At 47.3% G+C, this 24,537-nt stretch overlaps 2 protein-coding genes across 4 annotated transcripts in view; both read right to left on the bottom strand.

Annotated features, from left to right (window-relative positions):
- Positions 1–2,649, bottom strand: part of FBXL18 (F-box and leucine rich repeat protein 18) — a 29,906-nt gene extending 27,257 nt beyond the window's left edge. For all 3 annotated transcript variants that reach the window (XM_034783716.1, XM_034783718.1, XM_034783717.1), the window contains exons 1-2: positions 2,538–2,649; positions 352–552 (exon numbers count right to left, since the gene is read on the bottom strand). In XM_034783716.1, coding sequence (XP_034639607.1) covers positions 352–552; positions 2,538–2,555 — 219 coding nt within the window. In that variant the 5' untranslated portion in view covers positions 2,556–2,649. The remainder of the gene's footprint in view (positions 1–351; positions 553–2,537) is intronic.
- An 8,212-nt stretch (positions 2,650–10,861) lies between these two features.
- ACTB (actin beta) lies at positions 10,862–16,786 on the bottom strand. Its single transcript, XM_034783321.1, has 6 exons — positions 16,634–16,786; positions 14,164–14,292; positions 13,530–13,769; positions 12,545–12,983; positions 12,064–12,245; positions 10,862–11,553 (listed from the first exon to the last, which is right to left on the bottom strand). The coding sequence occupies exons 2-6, from the start codon at positions 14,284–14,286 to the stop codon at positions 11,410–11,412; spliced, it is 1,128 nt and encodes a 375-aa protein (XP_034639212.1). The 5' UTR covers positions 14,287–14,292; positions 16,634–16,786; the 3' UTR covers positions 10,862–11,409.
- Between the last annotated feature and the right edge of the window lie 7,751 nt (positions 16,787–24,537).

Raw genomic sequence — 24,537 nt, 5'->3', positions numbered from 1 at the left:
CACTTCTTCAGATGCAAGCCTGAATGACTTGCATCTGAAGAAGTGAGGTTCTTACCCACGAAAGCTTATGCTCCCAATACTTCTGTTAGTCTCAAAGGTGCCACAGGACCCTCTGTTGCTTTATCCTAAACCAAGTGACAGTAGGTCTCTGGAGTAGCCATACTAACTGTCCTAATTCTTGAGAAATCATCCCCTTCCCTCCAAGTCAGGGCTATAAGGATATAACTATGTTTATGGTTTGTTTTGTACTTGGAGAAATCAGTCTGTCTTCATACTCTCTGAAGCAGCCCACTCTGGCAGCCTACCACAATCCCCCTGCCCTATCTGGGCATAAAACCAGCTTCTCCCCACCTGATATTTTTTATGAAGTTGCACCATGTGGGTTAAACTCTTGTCAAGACAAAGAGTTGCAAGCTTTCTGCAGGTTCTCCTCACATTCAGAACAAGGTCTGTGCAAGAAACGTAGCTCAGGATGTGCAAAAGGATCTCATCTGAGAACTCCATCAGGTTGATGCCATTACTGTCCTCCCCAATCTCTGCACTCAGCGTCTCCTGAAAGGAAAAAGCAGCAAGTCAGTTCGGAAGCCTCATGGAGTTAATGAGACACAGAGGAGAAAAGACAGACCTGGGAAGAGCAGGATTTATAAAATAAGCCGAGGTGGAAATGGATTAAGCCTCACGGATTGAGCCATTGGTTACTACTGTCTACAGAGACCGACTTTCCTCTAGATCAGATTTTGCACTACTGCCTTGCCAATACTGCAGTGCCTTCTCCTTGTTTTGCCAATTCATCAGCCTCCTTCTACGTGCTGATTTAGAAACAGAAGAAAACCCTTTTATGCTCATTCTGTCTTGTAGTTTATTGCTACAGTGTTGTTACTAAACTAGTTAATTCCCAGTACTGCCCAAGACCTGCTTGGGAGTTAGGAAAGTGATTTTCCCCTTCTTCAGAAATGCAACCTATCACCTCTATTCCCCCCTACCCTCAAAACGTGTGATTAAATAAGAACCTCTTACTTTGCCTCATCTTTTATACCACCATCTGCCTTCAGTTTATTTGTACATTTTATGTCAGATGTTTACATCGTTTAAAAGTACAGAAATTGCAAAGTCATATTCCACCTCTGTTTTTCCTTTTTATCCTCCCTCCCTTGAGATCACATGTTGTGGCAAGAATTCCCAGCTAACAGACTATTAATCCCAGAGCTCATCAACACTGCAGCAGCCATTGGGAATGATTCTGTAGCAAAATAATACTCCCAGGCCTGAGTGTCTGGCATTTACAGCATGCCTACACAGAGATAAGAACAAAACTAGATTATTAAAGACCCTCACGGAAATCCTGTCCCATTGAAATCAATGCAAATTTTGCCACTGATTTTGATGAGGGCCAGGATTTCTCCTCCTGTCTTTAAAAGGGAAACGGAGTTTGCTGAATTGACTGAAAGCAGTGCAGTACCCTAAATATATATGATATAGGAGTTTGGTCCTATGGTCAGACTCTGTTTTAAAAGTCTAGACATACAATTTCTAAACTGGGAGAAAACATTTTAAGCCAGTACAGACAACAAATACCCAGCACAGACATGGCCAAACACCCCACCAACACACTGCACTACAGCTAGAGCACTGAAACAGCTGAACCGCTCCTTTAAGGATCATTTCAGAAACAGTTATTATGCAGTTCTCATGGATAAAAGATGCACGAAGCAAAGATCACAATTTATAAATTCCTGCTAACTCATAGAAAGAATTCATCCACTAGTAAGATCCTAGATAGTTCCCCTTCCAGTTTAACTAAACAACCCATAACCAGGCCGGGCACTGACATGGAAGTGAAAGGATCACCTGGCAAGCCCCAGAATGAGCCTACTTTGATCTAAGGTTACTTTCCATTCATTTTTACATTCTAATCCCTTCCACGGTTCTTTCATTTGTTCTAATCAAAAACAAGTATGACAACAGTCCTTGGGTCTCAAAAGAAAGCCAAGCCAAAACAACATCAACAGGAGAAAAACAACTCTGGAGCAGGCACGCGCGCGAGGCTAGAATCATAGACATGTAGGGCTGCAAGGGGTCTCAAGAGAAGAGGTCATCCCGTCCAGCCCCCTGCCCTGAGCCAGGCCCAAATAAGCCGAGATCATCCCTGACAGATGTTTGTTCAGGGGATTCCGCGAGGTGAAACACGGGGAATGTGGATGGTATGGTTGAGAAAGGCGCCAGGCTGCCATCGAGGGCCCCGGCCAGAGCAAGGGGGCATCAGTGCGGCGCCCCCCGCCCCCACCCGAGAGGGGGGGCTAGGAGAGCTCAGCCTCCCTGGCCCACTCAGCGCAGGGCCTTGCGGGGGGGGGACGGGGGAGGGATATACGGGGATGGAAGGGGGGGAGCTGGGCCAGCAGGGCCCGTAGGGAAGAGGCTTTGTGGGGAGGGATGAAGGCAGGAGGGGGCGGAGTCGGATAGAGAGGGGAGGGGGTTGCTATGGGGCCGGGCGGGGGTTGCTATGGGGCCGGGCCGCTGCCCCTCTCCCGCAGCTTTACCTGTCCCGGGTCGAACATGGTCCCCCAGCAGCTGCCTCCAGAGCCCGGGCCGCCCTCTCGAGCCGCTTAAACAAGCCGCTTCTCCGGCTTCAGGATCACCCCACACTTCCGGCGCACCTCTGACCTCACTTCCGCTCTTTCTCCTGGGCCAGCTCCCTGCCTTCATCTTGGGAGTGGCATTAGCGTCTCAGCGCCGTCCTTTTGCCACCATGTTGGGAGTGACGCCCATTCGTGCCGCCATCTTGAGTGTGGCCGTGGCTCTCGCCCCCTTCCTAGCCGTCATGTTGGGAGTGGCACTGGGCAATCCCTGATCCCTTATGGCAATTTTTCCAAACCTTCTTTGAGCCATGGTATGGGATTACACGGAAAATCGTCTCTAGACTCTTTGCCATAGGTCCTGATAGCCTGGGCCAACAAAACCTATGAAAGATCTCATCCCATACTACAGTCTTAGGGTTTTCAGAGTTGCCAACCCCAAACAACGAGTCAGGTGCCCAAAAAACCCCATAAACTTGGTTTAGAAAGAAGGATATGTTATTAAAGTAATACATGGGGGAGAGGGTCTTTTAACTTGCCTTCCGGTTTCTGAGCTATTAGGGAAACACGTTTTCAAGCATTTATCACAGCTAATAATTTACTCTATTTTTAAATGGAAGCCAGGGTTGTTGCATAATCCCATGACTCCAAGCGCTGGGACTTTTAAGACAAGCATCAAATACGGTGAGATTCGTGATAAACTCATAAGAGTTAGTAATGCTAGTTTCAGATTACTTTTCTATAGAATCCTGTGAAATTTCTGCAGCTTCATATTGGTTTCAGCCCTATTAAATTTTATAGGACTTTACCGTAAGGCCTGTCTATCTACTATCACAGGCTACTCCCTCATTGAAAGCATTTATTGTACCCTGTTGCAAACAGAGTACAACATTTCAGACATTTATTCATTAATTAAGCCTCAATCCTGCTGTCGGATCGTGCAGATGGACTCTTTTGTTCGTGTGGATCAAGCTGCAGGGGTGTGGCCTTACATTGTGTGATGCCAAACACAATGAGGCCCTGATCCCACCTGGGGCTTCTATGTGCTATTGCAATACACTCAAATAATAGTATTATGGGATGGTAATGCATTCACTCAATAGCTAGTGAAATAAAAATAAACATATAGGAAAAATTAAACCCATCTGTTTAGTCAAGGTTTGCTCAACGAGCTGAAAATGGGGTATACAGTCTGCACACAGCTGATTGTGGGGTTAAGTTTCTTTAGATTTAATTTGACTTTAGTTAGTTATCTCTATATTGTTTAAAACAATTTATGAGCAATAAAACCTAGACAAGAATCCATCCTTATTGGTCAATGCATTTCAGAGAACCTTCTGATTGTGTATTTAGCTAAATGTATTATTATTAATAATAATAAACATGTATGTTGTGATACCGCTAAGAGGCTGTCACTTCATTGCCTCATTGAATTAGACACTCGCAAATATATAGTGAATGACAATCACATAAACATAAATTTCACTGTATCTGTGCCCAGAAACATTGCGAGGAGGCCAGTGAAATTTTTTTAAAATATATCTTAAATGGTGTCAGGTAACACTGCCTGGGCTACTGAAAAGCTAGCCCCAAAGCCCATGTCTCCCATCCACAGCAACGGATCCATTCTGATGTGGTTTGCTTTGAGCCAGGCACCAACTCACTTCACATCGTTCCACAAGCGATACGCCATCATAGACTTTAGCTCCAAACAGACCGAGAGGTTGCTCACAAACTCCTAGCATAATTCAAACCCACGACTCAGCTTTGCAAATGTCAGTCAACCCCTTGAGAAGTCATCCCAAATGACCCTGAGCAGCAGTTACTGATCCCTACAGCACAATTCCGGCTCCGCCTATGAGTCGCTGGGTGGCCCTTGCTTCCTGTTCTGATTGGTGTATTCAAATAAAGTTTGATTATTAACACATCTAGCTTTGCAGGGCATTGCAGTTTTGTTTTCCCAAATGCATTTGTTCATTCGCTGGCTTCCATCCAGATCCACTTTCAGGAGGGAATGCAAAGGCCTTGCCAATATTTGCAATTATCCCTGATCCCGCAAGCGTAGCAGCTGCACTGAGGCAAATCTCAAGTGTAGACAAAGAAAGCCAAGGTAGAGCTCACCCTACTTTTGTATCCCACACCCACTCGGTGTGGCACTTTGTCCCCTTCTTGTGGTGACTTGGCCACATGCAGAGGTTGATAAGTCTTGAATACTGCGCCCAGTTCTGATTGGCCCATCTCAAAAAAGATATATTAGGATTGGAAATGGTACAGAGAAGGGCAACAAAAATGATTGAGGGTATAATGGAACAGCTTCCATATGAGGAGAGATTAAAAAGAGTGGGGCTGTTCAGTTTAGAAAACAGATGACTAAGGGGGAGGGGAATATGATAGAGGTCTATAAAATCATGAATGGTGCGGAGAAAGTGAATAGGGAAGTGCTATTTACCTCTTCACATAACACAAGAACTAAGGGTCACCCAGTGAAATTGATAGGCGGCAGGTTTAAAACAAACATAAGGAAGTATTTCTTTACACAGTGCACCGTCAACCTGTGGAACTCATTGCCAGGGGATGTTTTGAAGGCCAAAGTATAACTGGATTCAGAAAAGAATTAGATAAGTTCATCTCTATCAACAGCTATTAGCCAAAATGATCAGGGACGCAAGCCCATGTTCCTTGTGTTCCTAAACTTCCAACTGCCAGAATCTGGGATTGGATGACAGGGGATAGATCACTCAAAATTGCCCTGTTCTGTTCATTCCCTCTGATGCATCTGGCATTGGCACTGTCAGAAGGCAGGATACTGGGCTAGATGGACCATTGGTCTGACCCAGTATAGCTGTTCTGATATTCTATAGCATCAGCTAACAGAAACATCTCTTTAGGCACAAGGTGCAGCTTGTGCTTTAAGATTCAGAAGTCCAGGGTTCAATCCCCACTGCTGATGACTCACCGAGGAACGTTATATTGCACTTTCAAACAGATGGTGAATGCAACTTACCTCATTTGCATTGCTGGCTACTGATGGCTGAATCTCAAGTACAGAAACCACCAAAACGATGGTTTTTCTGTAGCTACATGTATGGTTTTAGATTTGTTTTCATATAAAGGATTCCTTAAAGATGACCTAGAAAGGACAAAAATGAGTAATTGCCCTGTTTCTTTCTGAAGTCATGAACAAGGTATTAAAAGACTAGGGAGTGATTGTATTTTTAACCTTAGAAATATCAGGAGCCTTATGTCTTGTCATACCTGTTTTGCTAGCAGTGTCCCTTGGAGGGCCCAGAGCTATGGAGTGAGAGCTCTTTCAACCCTTGATTGATTGATGGCAGAGAGTGTAGCATCTTTAACAAGACATGTATTACGCTCACTATTTGGCAAGTGCTGGAGTTAAATAGAAGTTATCAAAACCAAACCAAAAGGATATTTTAAAGTCTGAATAACAATCACCCAGCCCCCTCAATCAGGATTGACTTGCTTAGTATGGGTGAGATCACTAACCTACCCATTCTCTAGTCATCCATAGAATTTTTCATGCAAAAAGGGTAGACACGACCTGAATTTCCAATGTAACATACAGGCAAAATAAACAACTAAAACAACAGGACCAGCATGATAGGCGTAAAACACCTGGAGGGCAGCGTCTGTGCTGTGCCTCCAGAAGGTGTAGCACAGAAGGTGAAGGTGGAGGGAACATAAATGTGGCTGCTGTAGGGACTATTAAGGCTCCCAGTGTAACTACAGCAATCTCCCCGGTGATGTCCATGCATTGCAATGAAAGTTGGAATAGCTAATAGCATGTGATACGGCCTCATCCCTCTTGCCACCAGTTTGCCGCCTACTTGGGAGTTATGGGGGGGGGGAGGGTAGAGGGCAAGCCAGAGCACAATGCCACCTCTAGCAACTATATAATGTAGTTTAGCAGCCACTTTGCCAAAAAACAGACACACCACTCGCTTCAGAACATGGAACTCTTCCTCTGAGCGTAAAGAATATTTACAACCCATTTCAATGACAAAATCCCAGTCAAAACATTCTTTATCTGCTGCTTGACAATAGACTTTTCCCAAAGGGGGCATGTAATGCGTTGACACCATATGATAGCTTAGTTTGTTTGCATGAGTATAACCTGTAGCCACCAGCTCTGCACCTTCACTGGTGCTACACACAGCTGCTAAAAAGAATTGTACCACCACTAACGATAAGCATTTCTTCTGCAGTGTAACTAGCTATACTTTTTGTTAACTAGAGCTTGCCAGGCTATCTGTAACAGCACCATCTGGTGGCACCCAATAATATTCCCAGTGGTTGGGAAACATTGAAAAGTAAGGAGGCTGATGATCAATTAATGCAGGAGTTAAATCCCAAAAGAAGAAACAATCTCCTTTACCAAGGACATCACTAATCTGTTTCGATAGCTTGCACCCATAAGCTGATCAGTGAGGTGACTTCCTTGTTCCCAAGCTGACTTCAGAGCACACATCTTGCTGCTGGTGTCTACCTATATCACTAGTGAAAGTTGAGCACTCTGAGGGGAGAAGGACGAAAAACCAGGTAAGTCTGGGCCCAATTAGCCTTCTTCTCCCAATCAAATGAAGTGTGGCATTGACTGGGAAGTTGAGTGAAGGCTAGATGGCTGAGGGTTAAACCCATGACATGGTGTCTCAAAGATGGTTGAGGAAGGTGAAGCTAAGACAAATGGGAATTCTTGGGCCTTCCAGTAGGATATGGAAAAATCCCCTAAAAAATCCAAATGAGGGTGGATCCTAGTCACTGGCACCCACAATACTGACACCCATACCAGGTACGGCTGAGAAATCGACTTACCCAATGGCCAAAGTGCCAAAGAAAAAAGGATTTACTTGGATTCTGTATTGAGAGTACGCTGAGGAAGTCCCAGCAGCATTAGGTGCGGCGCACCTGTTCACTGATCAGTGACCGGGGTCTGAAGGCCCAGCTAGGTATAAAGTGAGAAAGCAGAGACTGGAACAAGAGGGACTCCCCCATCTGGGAAGCTGAAGGCCTTATTTGAAATGCAAATACATTTGATGAATAAAGTACTAAATTTAGCGCTGAATCCATGTCGTGGTTCACTGACGAACTCATGCAATGATGTAAATAACACGCTGCCCTTCCATAGCCTCTTTCTTCTAAGGAGCTCACGGCCACTCTACCATGGTGGGTATCGTTCTCCCTAATCTACAGCCGAGGAAAGCAGCACAGCGACTGTGAACTTGCACATGGTCACAGTGAGTCAGTGGTAGCACAGGGTCTCCTGACTCCCGGGCCTCTGCCACAACCAGTGCACCGTGCATGACTACTTTTGATGAAGGACAACGCATTCTTCCAGTGACCAGTGATTCAGTGGGATTAGAGTCAGTGGAAAGATATATTACCCCCAAACCTATGCAATGGCTAGAAATACATTCCCAGATCTAGCTCAACACTAATTAGCGTTAGGAAGAGATGACTATGTATAAAAAACATCCCCTCGCTCGCTAAAGGAAAACACCCCAGGAGTTGAGAGTCCTGAGTAGTGAGTAATGTTTTCCCCAGGGTGACACAAAATTCTTTTCTCCAGCATGTAATCACTAAGAGACACAATTACCAAGCCTTATCCAAGGAACCTAATAAGAATCTATGCATGTTCGACTTGGCATAACGCATAAAGTTCTTGGTTAGCCAAGGCGATAAGCTATACCAGAAGAACCTTGTGCACTTCAGTGGTCGGTTGACTGTAGCTGCAAGGGAAAAGAATCAGAGAAGCCCTTGCAAAAGCATTTCCAAAACCACTTTGATAACCCTGACCTCACTGAGAAGCCCTCGTAAGCAGGAAACACAAGCGCTGCCACCTTAAAAACAAACATCCTCTAGTGAAACAATTCCTCCTGTTGAGTTATATAGATATATGTGTATATGGTCTTCCTGTGTCTGTTACTGCTGAGGATAGTTGCCTGGCCACTTAGATCTTCATAAATAGCTGCCTCCTGCTGTTTCTTTCCCCTGCACCTCTTACGTCATAATCTTCTGTTTGTATCCCAACCACCATTTCAACAGCAACTTCTTCAGTCAGAAAGGAAAGCATGAGTTGGACTCTTATACACAAGCTCCATGGCATCTCCATGCTCTAAGGACAAGCTAAGAGACATGGGTTTAGATCATCCTCTATGCCCCCGAACACGTGTTCGGAAACTGAGTTTCTGTAAGTAAGTATATATTAATACGGTGACAGACCAAGGCCAGCAGACTCAAAAGTAAGCTGAGCTCCCATCGTTAATACACTGCCGTTCACAGGCCTGCACGCTGGAAGATGGTTTACACCGTAGGCAGCTTGATAGCTAGGCACGGCAGGACAAGGCCGAAAAAGCAGATAAAGACTGAATTTTAGTCTCAAACTGGTTCCTGCCTTCACTCTGTTTTTAAGGGTGATCAATTGGCAGTCCTTTAGTGCTGGTAGGCAGGCAGACTATAAAAGCCTTGGGAAATCATTACACAGCCTGGCTCAGCCCCTCTCAACTGGATGAGAGGGGAGGCCTGACCCCATGTGCTGTTGTTCGTGCTGGAACATCCTCCTTTGAATCCCTCAAGGCTACCTATAGTGTAAAAAATAAATAAAAGTTAATACAGATGTCCCAGTATGTAGGGGAGAGGCTGCAGTTTAGACAGCAGGGCATAAGGCTGGAACTCAAGGAACTGTGGGTTAAGCCAATTCACTCACTGTGCCTGTCTTAGTTAGACAAGTTCTTTGAAGCAGGGGTTGTTCGCATAGTACCCAAAATAATGGGAGCTTGATCTCAGTTGGGTCTCTACATCAACCAATCATATGGCCTGTATCTCTCTCCCCATCTCAGTGCCATCCTTTTAAATGGATGGCTCTTTATAACAGGGCCATGCCTAGCCCAGTTTGGAATCTCTATAAATAAACTCCCTACTGCCCTGAGAGTTTTGCTATTGACTGAGTCACTAAAGCTAGGATTAAGTATAAATGGTCTTTGTGGATCTACTCTTAGATTTGCAGCTTAATGCCTCTGCTGACTTTTGCAGACACCGTAACTACTATCAATCAGTTTTGCTTATAAACAATGAGGGTTATTATGGGCGAGGTACTAGACTCCTGGGTAGTTTTAGCATTGATTGGAGCATGTGCTTATAGTCACTGATTGATGGGGATTTTTAACTCTTACAAGAAAGGGCATTGTGACAGCGGACTTCAGTTCTGCTTGGGGCACATCACTGCACATCTGGCAGTACTTATCCCTGCAAGAGATCAAAGCTAGAGTTCCCAGGGGAACATTAAGTTTAGGGCAGGTGGAGCGCTAGAGCAGCTTTTCTTCCAGCCTCCACTTCTGGCATGACATTACTGGTGACCCTGCTTATGAGCTGCTCAGCAACCTGCAGTTGGGAGTTGTGGAGCCCTATGCCTTCACTTGTGTACTATTGGGGGGAGATCACAAGTGGAGAGAAACAACAAGGAGTCTGGTGGCACCTTAAAGGCTAACAGATTTATTTGGGCATAAGCTTTTGTGGGTAAAAACCTCACTTCTTCGGATGCAAGTGAGGTTTTTACTCATGAAAGCTTATGCCCAAATAAATCTGTTAGCCTTTAAGGTGCCACCAGACTCCTTGTTGTTTTTGTAGATACAGACTAACACGGCTACCCCCTGATAAGTGGAGAGAAGTGTAGTGAAGGGAAGGTAGTCAGGTCTTGTCTATTCCTAACCTCTGGGTTTAAGTAGTCCTTTAACCCTACAAGTGAACTTTATACTGCTTATGTCTAGGGAAAGGGATTCTAGATCTAGCCTCCTTACAGATCTGAATGTACAGCAGGAGAGATTCCACAACCAAATCAGAGCTGCACCAGTACTCTCCTGCACTTTTTTGGCTGTAGCAGACATCTGGTTGGTCACCCTTTTCCTTCTGCTATCTGTGTCCTCCTAGAGGAATCAAAGAAGTGGTGGAAGCAGAAAGGGGGATGGGGTGGGGGTAGTTTAAGGACAAACTTGTTAGCACAGTGGAGTCTGGCAGGAGAGGCAGCTGGGAGGCATTAAATAATGGTTCAGGCCTGGCCTTTGGTAGGATCCAAGGAATGCAGAGAAGGTTCCAGAGAGACTTGGTCTTGCTGTAGGCTCTGCACCACTGCAGAGCTCAAATGCTGGCTCTGCACCACATCTTGCCTTCCCACCCAACCTCACCCCAGCTGGGAACAGGTCTTCTCCCCCCAAACCCAGTAGCAGGACATGATCCGAGTGTACAGTGAAGCGAGAAAGAGTCAACACCAGCCAAGCCTCTATTGTGTGCACTTTTATTTGAACTGGTCTTAAGTCAGTGTACAGGTAGCCCCTCCCCTCCCCCACATACTGGCACCACTTCTCATTGGACGCTCAAGGGGTACTGTAAAGCCTTCATTCACATCTATAATTGGGGAAACAGCCCATTTGCTTGACAAAAATCAAAGAAGGGATCAAGTGTGTTTTGTTTTAAGGCGGCAGATACAAAGACACTTGTTGGGTTACATAATTTACTGACAAGCATTACTCTACTCCTTCGAGCTGGGCTGCTGCCTCCACAGAGGCAAGTAACTTCCTGTAACAATGCATTATGCAATATTTGGAATGACTATTAAAAAACAAATGTACAATCAAAGTCCTGATGCATTGTAGAACTTTGGGGACGTTCGCGCCAACATGTTAAGACTGCTGCTGTCACCTTCACCATTCCAGTTTTTAGATCCTGAGTCAAGCGCCAAAAAAAACAAATAAAGCCATGCCAATCTCATCTTGTTTTATGCGCAATTATGGGTTTTATCAAAGGTGGGATGTGGTAACAGTCCGGTTTAAAAGCATTTGCGGTGGACAATGGAGGGTCCGGATTCATCGTACTCCTGCTTGCTGATCCACATCTGCTGGAAGGTGGACAGAGAGGCAAGGATGGAGCCACCAATCCAGACAGAGTACTTGCGCTCAGGGGGGGCAATAATCTGTAGGAGACGAGAGTTACATGCTTGTATCAGATGCCAACCAACACCACTGATGCTATTGTAGCTGGATCACAGTTTGGGCTATAGCCAACAGGGCACAACCCTTCTGGAGTGCTTTTGCAACTTAATGAAAAATTGAGTAACATGAAAAGGTTAAGACCAGGCCTGTTGCAAGCCACTAGATTTGCCACATTAAGAGACCAACGATAGTCAGCATTCACTTTTAGCCACCATCACATGGCATTTAATCTGAACAGGCTTGAGTGGCAAGATCTCATGTTCATTCCCAATTTAGGAACAGCATTTTTTAATCAGCCCATTAGTGCCAGTGCTTCAGGCCAAGGAAGACTATTCACATGGTGGTAGTCATCAAAATAGCATGACCTGATGATTCCAGGATTTGAGCTCTTATAGCTTTTTTCCATCCCAGGGACCTAGCTCTGATCAGGACAACCCCACCCACTGCTGGAACATGAGCAGAGAGCACAAGTTCTGGGGTCTCCAACATACCTTAATTTTCATTGTGCTGGGTGCCAGGGCTGTGATCTCCTTCTGCATTCTGTCAGCAATGCCTGGGTACATGGTGGTACCACCAGACAGCACAGTGTTGGCGTACAGGTCTTTACGGATATCCACATCACACTTCATGATGGAGTTGAAGGTAGTTTCATGGATGCCACAGGATTCCATACCTAGCAGGAAGGAGCCAGTAATAAGGTCAGTAAGATACCAACTAGAGGATCACAACCTAATAAGCTCGTGTAATTTAGGGCACACTAAGAATGCCAAATGCATACATCATGCAGAATCCAGCACCAGTGCTTCTTCCAGCCTTCAGCCAAGAAGAGATCTCTTGCTTGGCTTCACAACACTTAAGTTATTCTAGACTGATTGTGTGGGAAGCTATGTGCCATTAGATTCACCACTAAAGCTTGGGGGGGGAAGGCAAAGGCAAATTGCACCAACCATCTCCTACAAGATGGTGACTTACCCAAGAAAGATGGCTGGAAGAGGGCTTCTGGGCACCTGAACCTTTCATTGCCAATGGTGATCACCTGACCATCAGGGAGTTCGTAGCTCTTCTCCAGGGAAGAGCTGGAGGCAGCAGTGGCCATCTCCTGTTCGAAGTCCAGAGCAACGTAGCACAGCTTTTCCTTGATGTCACGCACGATTTCCCTTTCAGCTGTGGTGGTGAAGCTGTAGCCTCTCTCGGTCAGGATCTTCATGAGGTAGTCCGTCAGATCACGGCCAGCCAGATCCAGACGGAGGATGGCGTGGGGGAGGGCATAACCTTCATAGATGGGCACAGTGTGGGTGACACCATCACCAGAGTCCATCACAATACCTGTGGTACGACCAGAGGCGTACAGGGACAACACAGCCTGAATGGCTACGTACATGGCTGGGGTGTTGAAGGTCTCAAACATGATCTGTGGACACAAGAGAAGAGGTTAAGTTGACAGGATGTGACCAAGAAGCTCACTCAGCACTCACAAGAGACAGTTTGCAGCAAGTCATGCAAATGTCCTTATGCTGCAGAGTGTAGCGTCTGCAGACTCAGGATTTGGTCTTCTGGAATGGGAGACCATACCAACCAGTTCTGAGCTCACAGCAAACCCACCAACCCAAGCTCAAACCTTGGAAAGAGGAATGGAGAACATGGACTCACATCTTAGCTTTCTCAAGCTCTAGAAAGCTATGTTACAGAAGTCACTCAGGGCAGGTGAATGGGTTAGTGTCGTTAGAAAAAGCAGTTAAAGGAGTTGCTAGTATAAGTCAGCAAGAGGACACCAGCTTAGGAAAAGCAAATAAAACCTGTCAAGATCCAGCAAAGAGAAGACTCAGGTCAGGAAAGGAAAACCCTGTAGAGAATGGCAAAGGAAAAAAGATGAAGGCACGCAAGGGAGGAATGCTGGCCAGCGGCTCTCAGCTGGAGCCAAATGATGGAGAATGGGGACCAAGGCCACTTTACACACCTGTGTCATCTTTTCTCTGTTGGCCTTGGGGTTCAGGGGAGCCTCTGTAAGCAGCACAGGGTGCTCCTCAGGGGCAACTCTGAGTTCATTGTAGAAGGTGTGGTGCCAGATCTTCTCCATGTCATCCCAGTTGGTGACAATACCGTGTTCAATGGGGTATTTCAGGGTCAGGATACCTCTTTTACTTTGGGCTTCATCACCAACGTAGCTGTCTTTCTGGCCCATACCAACCATCACACCCTGTAGAGAGAAAAGTCAGAGCCGATTAGTCAAACTTGTTCCACTAACGCTAAGACACCAATCCATTGGCTGACTAAACACTAGGCCCCGTTCCTCAGCCAGTTCCTCAACCATGGCAGCTAGCATGCTCTTTAGAGTTTTGCTGAGGCATTAGAGGTTACAGGACCTAGGAAGCCAGGCCATAGATACACAACTTCCCCATCCCAGTAGAGATGGGGCGTTTTACTGGCTGACAGTAGATGAACTAAACTAGCTCATTTCTTTTCACTCCTGCACGGCCACACATCTGTGTGCAGACAGGATATGATATAGATCATATACACTATGCAGTGTTTTCTTCTGATCGCTAGGATTCATCTGACAATACAGGCAAGATGCTAATTCCATTACATACCTGATGTCTGGGGCGACCGACGATGGATGGGAAAACAGCACGAGGGGCATCATCCCCAGCAAAACCGGCTTTGCACATACCGGAGCCATTGTCAACAACGAGCGCAGCAATATCATCATCCATGGCGAACTGTAAAGTAATGGAGACAACATAAGCAAGCTTGATTAGCTGGGCAACAGATGTTTCACTTTAAGTTTGACGTCTCCATGCTCCAGAATTTCCGGAAAAACTTGTAATAGCTGTGAGTGTATCATGGTTTGGGAGGAAAACCCCATGCGGTAGGTAAGGTTACGCTATTTGCTTCTGAGTATGCAGAGGCAAGGGCCTTCCCCACCCATTTCCTTTCTAGCTTCCTGTTTGTGAGCTGGACTTCTCCCTTTCAGCCACTAGAGGGCGCAGAGCACTACATATTTTGCCTTTGCACCGATTTGGGACAAAGGAAGTCCCAGCTCTAGTCTCACATTATTACCATAAAAGGCAATGGTTAGAGCAAGCTTTGCAAGAAGCTAGTAGTGCTGTGTGGAGCCAGCTTTTGGAGGACTGATTAAGGAGACAAGCCACTCCCCTCCCTTTTCAAATGAAGCATATGGCTGTGGCCACTCCCTGCAAGAGGGAGTGTGCCTGGTACCAGCACTAGGGTGTCTGAAGCACAGGGTGAGAGGACAACTGAAACAGTTTGAAAAGGGGAAGTTACCCACACCCTGCTTCAGAGAAGCAGCTTGTCCCTGGATCCCACCCTGTTGAGCACACAGGCTCTATGACTAATTAGACCTGTCATGCAAGCAATTGCATTAGCTTAAACAGATGCATTTTGAAATAGTCTCCCACTGACCTAACCCCTAAAGCAGTAAAGGGTTTCATAAGAAAGAAGCTTGCTTTATATACATTTAATCAACTGGGCAAGTTGAATTGCAGGTTCCCCACCAGCTAGCCTCAAAACCCTTTACACCGAGTGACAGCACAAGCTAGCACAGGATTAAGACAATGCTATTATGCAATTGTCACGTAAGGAGAACTCAGTAATCAGAGACTGAAGTGCCAGGTTTAGAGCAGCAGAGCCACTGGTTAACTGAAAAGTCAGATTCTCCCCACCTGTGCCTCCTCCCACCCTTTGTACCAACCTAGCAAGGTTACTCTGGGAACCTAACTCCTTCACCCCACTGTCGGGTAGAAGCATGGCTTGGCTGGAAAGAGTTTTTTTAAATGCATTTTAAAACCAAACCAGCAATAAAAAGAGCACCTCTTCCCCCTATTATCAGGCAGAATAGCCCTTGATCTGTGCCCCAAGGCCAGAAACACTAGCCATCTAGACCTGCGGGGACCCCACCCCTTCCCAGACACTAGAGACAATGCCCTCAGCAGAATCAGATTTCAGATCAGTCTTCCTAGACCCACCCACTCCCTCAGCCCCTTACCAAAAGGGAGCCTCCAGTGTTCCCTTAAGAGGGTGTATGGGGGGCCTCCAGTGTAACCGCCCCATAGGATGGGGGGAGGGAGAAAAGAGGCAGCCACCTCTCAGAGGGATCCCATATGCCTTCAGCAAGACAAAGAGACCCCCCCCAGCCTCTGGGCCGGGAGACTGATTCATGTCTTTTCCCCTCCCCATCCTGTGCATGGAGGATCCTCCCTCTGCCTCCCCCACCCTTAGCCAGCATGTGCTGGGCTGATACAATAGAAGTACCGGCTTTCTGCCACCGGAAGCAGCAGCTCTGGAGTCACACCCTAACCAGAGCTTAAGGGCAGCGAACAGAGATACCCCCTGTCCCCCAGGTCTTCCCCCAACCCCTCTTTTCAGCAGCACCACTGGTCCACCACCCCCCCCCCCCACCTCTTGGGAAGGGGATTCGCTTTAGATATCCCTTCCTCCTTCCCCCTCCATTCAACCTCTACTCCAACCACAAATCCTCTTAGGCACCGAGACAAGCGAACCAGATTACAGCCCCACAGCGGTCTCAGCAACACTGCAACCGACGAGACCCTCTCTCCACCCACAAACTCCGATTAACTTGAGGCAAACTCCACCGCACCGCACCCCCCTGTCCCGATCACAGCCATGCAACAGCACCGGTGGATTCAACCCCCCTTGCCTGCCTGGGGAGCTCGCACAATCACTGCCAGCTCTGGTCGTGGACAAGGAAAAGCTAAAAGAAACCGATCCTGCCCCGCATGCTCCGCCATTCACAGTTTGGCTCGTGCACTTTAGCTGGAAAAGGAGCACCCCCTAAATAAGTCTTAGGCAAAAAAGCAACCCCACAACAGGCTGAGTTCATTGCAATGGCTTTCCCTTGGGGGGGGGCAGCATTAGCTTTCATCTGGAAGCCATCAGAATTCAGCCCCTCTTTGGGGTCTTTTTGCTGGGGTGGGAGTAGTGAAATCGAATCAAAGGGGCCCTTAGAAATCCAGCCCGTTCTCCCTGCCCCCCTTCAAAGGACAGCGGCTCTAAGGGGGGCTCCTGCCCCTCATCACTTACCTTAAGGAAGTTGCAAGTTTTTTAGCCCCTTGGCAAAAAAAAGAAGCGGCTCGGCCGGCTTGTGGGGGAATGTGACGCGTGCAGAGGGAGCTCACAGCTACTCCAACCCGCCTCGCGAGCCGGGTTTTATGGGGCCAGAGCGGTAGAGCCCTAGCCATAAAAGGCAACTTTCGGAGCTAGCCCTTCTGATTGGCCCGGCCGCTGCCTCTCCCGAGCCGCTTTGCACATTGCAGCAGTTTTTCCCCCCCCCCCTTAAAAAAAAAAAAAAAGAGAGAGAGAGCGAGAGAGAAGCAGGAGGGGTGGGGGAGGGCTGCTCCTGGCTGCCTGTGGGTGCAGTACCCTGTCTGCTCCTTTGCAGGCGTGAGCCCACGCTCAGTGCCATAGCAATGCAGGGTTGATTCATAACGAAACGTGCATGCAGAGGCTGCCTTGTTGTTCTGCCCAGGCACCAGCCTCTTCCCTGGGGAAAAGGGCTCCGCGTGGGTCTGGTGGCCCAGGCCACTGTGGCTCGCCAGGCCTGGGGGTCTTACGGCCCCCCATCCCACCCGCGTGCTACCGATTATTGGCCGCCCTCGACTGAGCGTGGCAGGCTCGGTTGTGTGGCACCCGGTGCCCCGGAGGCATCCCCTTCAAATAACCTCCCTGCCTCGGCAGGCCAGTGGAAAAGAGGTTATCGAGAGCCTGATCCTGCGAACGCTGCAGTGGGCTGGCTACTGGAAGAAATGCCTGGCCTTCACTGGGGCCTCACGACACTCAGCTGCGAATGGACCCTTAGACTGCAAGGTCTTCTGGACAGGAACCTTAGAGCCACATCTCTGGCCTGGCTGAGGTCCCCCTCAGTGCAGGAAGGGGTTAAACGCAAAGGCAGCTTACTCTGGAGCTAAGGGGCCTTCCTGGTCCCCCAGTCTAAATTAGAGTAGCATCAGACAGCAGCAAAGTTCCTGCCCCCAACTGTGCCCCTGGAATATCCCCTACACCCCAGGCTGTGAAAAGGCATGGCCTACAGCTGGTTATATCAGCTAGGGAAGCCCCTATGCTAGAGGTATTCCTAGTGAGTGAGCTGCTGACTTTATGGCCCATTTATGCTGAGAAAGAAGCACCAAGAGGCCATAGGGCAAAGGAAAATCAGCCCCTACTGTCCATATGCTGGACTATTAACGTGCCTTTGGCACCAGGCAAATAATAATCATCCAGAACAGATTCCAATTTAAAATTGAATTTAAGGGTCAAATTCACCCCACAAGGCAGTGGGCACAATGGAGCTGCTCTTGCTGCTATCATTGGTAAAGGCGGCCCTTTAACTCACCCACCCAAGGAATATTACGGTAACTTACAAACCCTGTGAATGATATTTGTATTAAGATTGCTGCAAATGTGTGATATGGTACGCCAGCACCTGATCTGCCTGCTCTGTGTGTCACAGTTGGAGTTAAGCACCTACATACCTTTGTGAATCCCACCCACTGGGGCCAGGTCTCCACTTAAAAATCTGCACCAGTGAGGCTGCACCAATGTAGTGCTTCAGTGAATATGGTACTATGTTGACAAGAGAGCTTGTCTCCAGTCTGTCAAGTATCAGAGGGGTAGCCCTGTTAGTCTGAATGTGTAAAAAGCAACAGAGGGTCCTGTGACACCTTTAAGACTAACAGAAGTATTGGGAGCATAAGCTTTCGTGGGTAAGAACCTCACTTCTTCAGTTGCACGGCACTGCATCTGAAGAAGTGAGGTTCTTACCCATGAAAGCTTATGCTCCCAATACTTCTGTTAGTCTTAAAGGTGCCACAGGACCCTCTTTCTCCAGTCTGTGTAATTAATCCACGTCTGCAAGAGACAGTAGCTTATGTCAATGGGAGAAGCCCCCCATCAGCATAGTGTCTACACTGGGGATAGGTCGGTATGACTGTGTTGCTCAGGGCGTGTATAGTGTAGACCTGGCCTGAGTAGTGCTTAGTGGTTGTTGTCTTAGGCCTTGATCCTGGCCTGAGCTCTCTGCAGATGGAGGCCTGCAGCCACTCATCTGCACACAGGTCATTGTAGGATCAGACTTAGCTGGAACTTGGGAGTTCTTGTTCCTTTTCCATTTAGCTGTTTGGGGCCAGGCTAAATGTGTCTTTGTGTATGTTGTTTTTGTGTGAACGTTCCTCACTGCATTGTATTTCTGCAATTCTGGGTTTCATTATTATAATCAAACATCATTTCAAAATAAAGGTTAGGCCATCATAAAAGTAACAATGCCCAGCAATTACATAGCACTTTGCATCTTCAAAGCACTGTACAAACTTTCAGTAATTAACCAAGTTAATTAAACAGTAGTGGAGGTAAAGTGTCAGCCTCAACTTACAATCTGCTGCAGTTGGCAGCACAGACTTACTGTTACTTAAATGTAGGTCCTTTCAGATTTAATCCCAGTGGTTTAAAACACAAAATCCCCTGGAAAATGCCAACCATGTGGGCTATTTATCAGACACCTCCAACTGGTACCTTTAAGCTGGGATGCCCCAAAGGAGCTTGGCCCTGATCATATGGTTAGGTGACGCTCAGGTGTAGAGGGACAACAGGGTGATGGGGTACACATCATAGGAAGGGCTGCTGTGACCGTTTTACAGCCTGTTCCTTGAAAGCCCTTAGTCACAGGAAAGTCAAGGAGACTGCTCAGATGAATAAAGACAAATAAGAGTAAAGGTGTGCAGGACTGGGCCTTCATTCAACTAACAGGATGCCTGAAGGGAATCGCTGTTCCAGCCATGTAACCTTGATCCTGCCTGCTGAGGTTAGGTGGTTTTTTTTTGTTTTTTGTTTTTTTTTCGGGGGGAGGGGGTAAGTACATTATCTCCCCAGGTAAGATGTATCATGGCATCTGTGCTATGTGGAACAAAGGAGGGAAGAAAGCAGCAGGGGAAGCTGTGTAAACAGTTACAAAACAGAGCTCTGCCATTGCCTAGGGAGGGGATACTATAGGATATAACAACCCATTTATGGATTGGGCCAAGATCTTGTTCCCATCCTATCATTCTCGATGTTGCTTTCCTGTGTTCTATTTTGTTGAATTCACCCCTGTGCAGAGGGTCTGTGCCCAGCGGTAGCCCTCTATGGGGCCAGAATCCTGCAGGATGCTCAGAGGAGTTGGGAAGGGCTGGTGGCATCAGGCCTTGGTTCCTTTCTTCTTCCTGTGGCTTAGTGCTGAGGTGCCCAGAGAACAGCCTGGGGGACCAATGGCTTCCTAACAGGGGGGAGGATCCCCTAGAACTGCAGGGTGAGGACAGGCTGATCCACTGCAGGATTGTACTGCTGGTGAACTCAAGCCATAAGCGATTTCTAGTTATGTGTCAAGGGCATGACAGCCAGGAGAAAATATGAAGCAAGCTCAGGTTCCTGGTAAATGGACACTGTGCCCCCCAGATTCTCAGTGCTTGGAAGCCCCTTGTTTTGAGGGAGCTCTTTTCTTAAGGCAGGGGTGGAAAGAGCTGTGTCTTCCCCAGGTAACACCAGGAGAACTGCTGCTGCTGCCACCAGTAGCCATCCTGGGTAGGAGGAAGGTGGGGGCTGAGAGGAGGGTATCTTCGTGTCATCGCTGTGAAAGGACCATCCTGCTCCGCCACATGGTGGCTGCTCTGTTCCAAACTCTGTGCTGGCTTGGGTCACGTTGCCACGTAGAAAGGTTGGACCAGACTCTGCCCTCGGCTTCACTGGTGCAAATCCAGAGTAATTCCAGGGCAGTCAATGGCACCCTCCAGATTTACGCGGTTGTCATTGAGAGCAGAATTTGGCCCTTTGTGTCATTACTGTGCTCTTAGCAATGAGGGGGTTCCCCTAGGTGTGTACTAGCTTTGTTAGGCTCTGAAGATACACACTATGTGTGCCCTATACAGGAGAGCCCGTATGGTATCAAGAACCTGCCTAAAAGAACGTGAGTATGCCACATGAACTCGACGACCACATCCCATGCATATTGCACCATGAATGTGCTCTGTTAATTACGCTATGAAGGGAAACCCATAAGACACAATAGACCACTAGTGTATGCACTACGGATGGGCTCTTAAATGATAATGCGATCAAATACATGTGCAAAGAGGCACTCAGCTTACACTGATAACGTTCTTACAGACCTACCCTAGATCTCCTCTTACGAACATACAGAATACAGCCTGGTGAGTGCCAAAGCACCTTGCCAAAAATGTCCAGCTATAAGGAATTAAATAAAGGTTACTTCAAAACCTCAGGCTTTTCCTTAAGGAGAGGTGGAGAGAGGAAAGAGGGGCCTGAGCATAGGAATCTAGGGACCGGGCACTCCTGAGCTCAAATCCTGACTCTGCTATTGACTTTCTCCGTGACCTTAGGCAAGTCCCTTAACCTGTCCGTGGCTCAGCTTCCTCATCAGTAAAATGGGGCTAATTGGTTAATTCCCTAGGGGAATAATTAATTCATGCACTGCTTTGAAAAGGCTGCGTGGTGAGTACTATATGTCAAATAGGAGATGTTCCAAGTCCTGGATGAATGATGGCTGCCAAGGAGTAAAATGAGGCAAGGGGAAAGGTTACATGGGAGAGTTGATAAGAGACCAGAAAAAGCACTCCCATTGGTTGGGGGAAGGGAACAGAGAGCTCCCATAATAGGGCCTGTGAAGGAGGCTGACATGGTCAACATCTGCTTTGTTGCAGTTCTCAGCAACAAAGGATGAAAGGAGCAGGGGGCTCAGGCAGATAAATGTTAATGAGGCACTAGAAACATCAGGATTCATAAGAGGCAAGTGAAAGACTCCTGAGATAAGAAGTGTACCAATCAGCAGGCCAGATGCGATTCATCAGCCCTGCAAAGGAACTGAGCAAAGGAGTCACCAAGCTCCCCTGTCTTTGGGGACTCATGCAGAGAGGATGAGGTGTGATGGGGGATGGCAGATGTAGGTTGGATCATTTCGAAGGAAAGGGAAATACCTGCCAGATAGAATCACCTAACATCCAGGAATATTGGAGCAAATCATAAAGCAATTTGGAAACACTTGGAAAACAATAACAAAACCCCTGAACGTTAAATCCTTTTCATGCAATGGGAATTTTGCCCGCACAAGGACCGCAGAAGCGGGTCCATAATAAGTAGTTAGCAGCATGGCTTCCGTCATTTCCTTTGAAGTAGAGAAAAGCCAGGGTTCAAGTCTCCTGAATATAAAGTGGATTCTTTATTGAGGCTGCTGATCACAGACAGATAGCGAGGTCCTCTCCACACCCCAGACTGACTACTACCACACGTACTGCCTAATGTTGTCATACAGGATGTTCTCCTGGAGCAAAACGCAGAGGAAGGGACTGGCAAGAGACTCCAGGTTAATATCAGCTAGCACAGAAACAAACCCGATATCTTTTGGTGGCGCATGTAAGGTGTTCATCTACCATGGCGATGAAGGCGGCACAGGAACCTAAATAGAAGAGACCAGGCAAACAGAATGTGATGGACACAGCAGGTCAGAGCAGAGTCTTAGGGCCTGGGTCTCCATTGCATCATCATTGACCCCTGGGCCAGGCGAGTGAGTAGTGGGTGTCAAAGGCTCCCATTCTGATCTGAACCTCACGCCCACCTCCATGCTGGCTTGAGGCATAACTCCATGGATGGTTCGGATTGCACCTGGACTAGATCGCCCATCCCTATCTGCACCTGCAAGGAAGTAACACAAAGAGGAGCGAGGGGGGAACATTTTCAAGGGTGAGTTTAGGGATATAGCAGAGAGCATTCCACAATCTGAAATTGGACGTGGGCCATAGAAAAGGCTGGATCTTCTCTGAAAATGCAACGCGGGGGGTCAGTCTCCTACTCATATTCACTTTGTGATTTTGTTATTCTTCGGGATAGGGGACCAACCTGTCTATATCCAGCCAGTCCCTTGAGATGTGCTGCTGTGAGAATCCAAGAAAGATACGGGTTAAATACCAGAACAGGCTTTACAATGAGGTCTGTCGAAGCCAATGGCAGTTGAAGGCACAAGTTCCTCCCATGAGCAGGCATTGTGAAACTGTCAGTGTAGGCTTTAGGGGGTTTCTTTGTTTCAGTTCACTTTTCCTTGCCTTCCCCTTGGCCTGCTCTGCGGTGTTGGATCTCCCTGGCTCATGGTGAAATCATCTGTAGGAGGGTGCTCTGTGCCCTGCTGTGGTTGATATGGTTGAGGCCTAGTTCTCAGGAACTATATTCCACGGCTCTGCCTTCATCTCCATCTCTTGCTCTTTTTAAAAGAAATTTCACCCCCAGGCATCTCACTCATAGGACACTGCATCAACTTTGTTTTCAGCTTGTCCCTTCCATTCCCATAATTGGAGCTTTCTTTCCCTCATCATGTGCTCTGGCTGTTAGCCTTTTCACAACCTCCTGATCGCTTTCTCTCCCTCCTCCCTGCCAGTCAGTGCCTCCATGGAACATTCGGGCTTATTATGTGAGAGAAACATCCCTGAGGGTGAGCTCCAACCCCTCCTCCCATGCCCAATAGAAGAACCTGGGAGGAGGAACCCAAACGAAGATGTGTCTCATGCAAGGATTCCTTCAGACTCTTCCCTTCCCAAACCATTGCAGGGGGTTACTGACAGGGGATGACATGAGAAGGACTTGTTCTAGTACCCCTGCCCCTTCCAAGGAGATGCATTCTGGAGTCCTCTCCTCCGCCCCTTCCCTACACCGACGCTCATTCGCTCTCTCACTTTCCACCCTCTAGCCACAATGAGGAAGAGAGATGGTGACACTGAGCCAAAAGATACTGAGCAACCCCTGGAAACTTTTGAAATTAACAAGTGGGTTTTGAATAAAATCCCCTCAAAGAGCTTTTTTTTCTAGCACTGTTTTTTCCCTCCTCTTGTGCTTGTGGGGCGGAAGGGAAGGCCCAGCCCATGACATCTTAGTTCATAGATTTGCAGGCCCAGATCCTGAGTTTCTTACTCCATTTTTACTAGTCCTCAGTCCCGCAAAACTTCCATCATCTTCAATGGGCGTTTCAACAAGGACCTCAGGGTTTGGTCCATAGACATTAGAGATGGGAGCGATTTGGTCACTCCAGCTAGTCCTTCCTCTTGTCAGGCCAGCATGGGATTGTCCCCTACAGTGTATCTCTGACAGTTTTGTCCCACTTATTTGCAATGTCCCAGGCAGTGGGGTGTCCATCGCACCCACAGGAGTTAAGAAGTCTCTCTAGCCTGAAGCTTTGTAGGGACAGTCACATTTTTCCTTATTAATTTCATTGTATCCCCTGTGCCACCCCAGACAACTCCTCCCCTTCTAGTATGTGTAGACTATTATCATTGCCCTGAGGTATATCGCTTTATATATTCAAACATCAACGTCTCACTATGATCCTCTGAGAAGTCACGCCAATTGATCAGCGCCTTTGTGGTAATGAGGTGTATGTAGCTACCCTTGCAGAACTATCCCCTCTGTGACCTGATGCTTCCATCTACAGCCAAAAATTGCTTTGGCCGTTTGGCTTCAATGACACATTTGAAAGCTCATGTCTAACTCACCATCCTCCATCCTGTGTTTCTTTCAGCTGTAAGGCCTCACTGGTTTCCTTTTCCCATGGAAGAGACGAGCCTGACTCTTCTTTCACTTAAACCAGTTTCACACCAGTGAAATACTCTTGACTCCAGTGGAGTCACTCCCAATTTGCACCAGTATGAGAGCGGATCCTCTGCATTTATGTTAACCCCCTAGATGTAATAGCTTGTATTTTCCCCAGCTGAATCTCATATTTATTTGCTGCCCCCCTTTCGAATCTCTCGAAGCCCCTTTGCATAGCTTCTCTGTCCTCTCTGGGGTTTGTAGCTCCTCTCAGGTTAGTTCCCTCTGTGAATTTCATCACTGCACTGTTTACCCCTTATTTCTAGCTCACTAGTAACGATGGGGACCAACAAATGTTTGGCCAAGTGTGACAG

The sequence above is a fragment of the Trachemys scripta genome, chromosome 10 (assembly GCF_013100865.1).
Source record: "Trachemys scripta elegans isolate TJP31775 chromosome 10, CAS_Tse_1.0, whole genome shotgun sequence".
In the NCBI taxonomy this organism is placed as follows: Eukaryota; Metazoa; Chordata; order Testudines; family Emydidae; genus Trachemys; species Trachemys scripta.
Note: the sequence above shows the minus strand (reverse complement) of the source record. Positions and strands in the feature narration are given on the sequence as shown.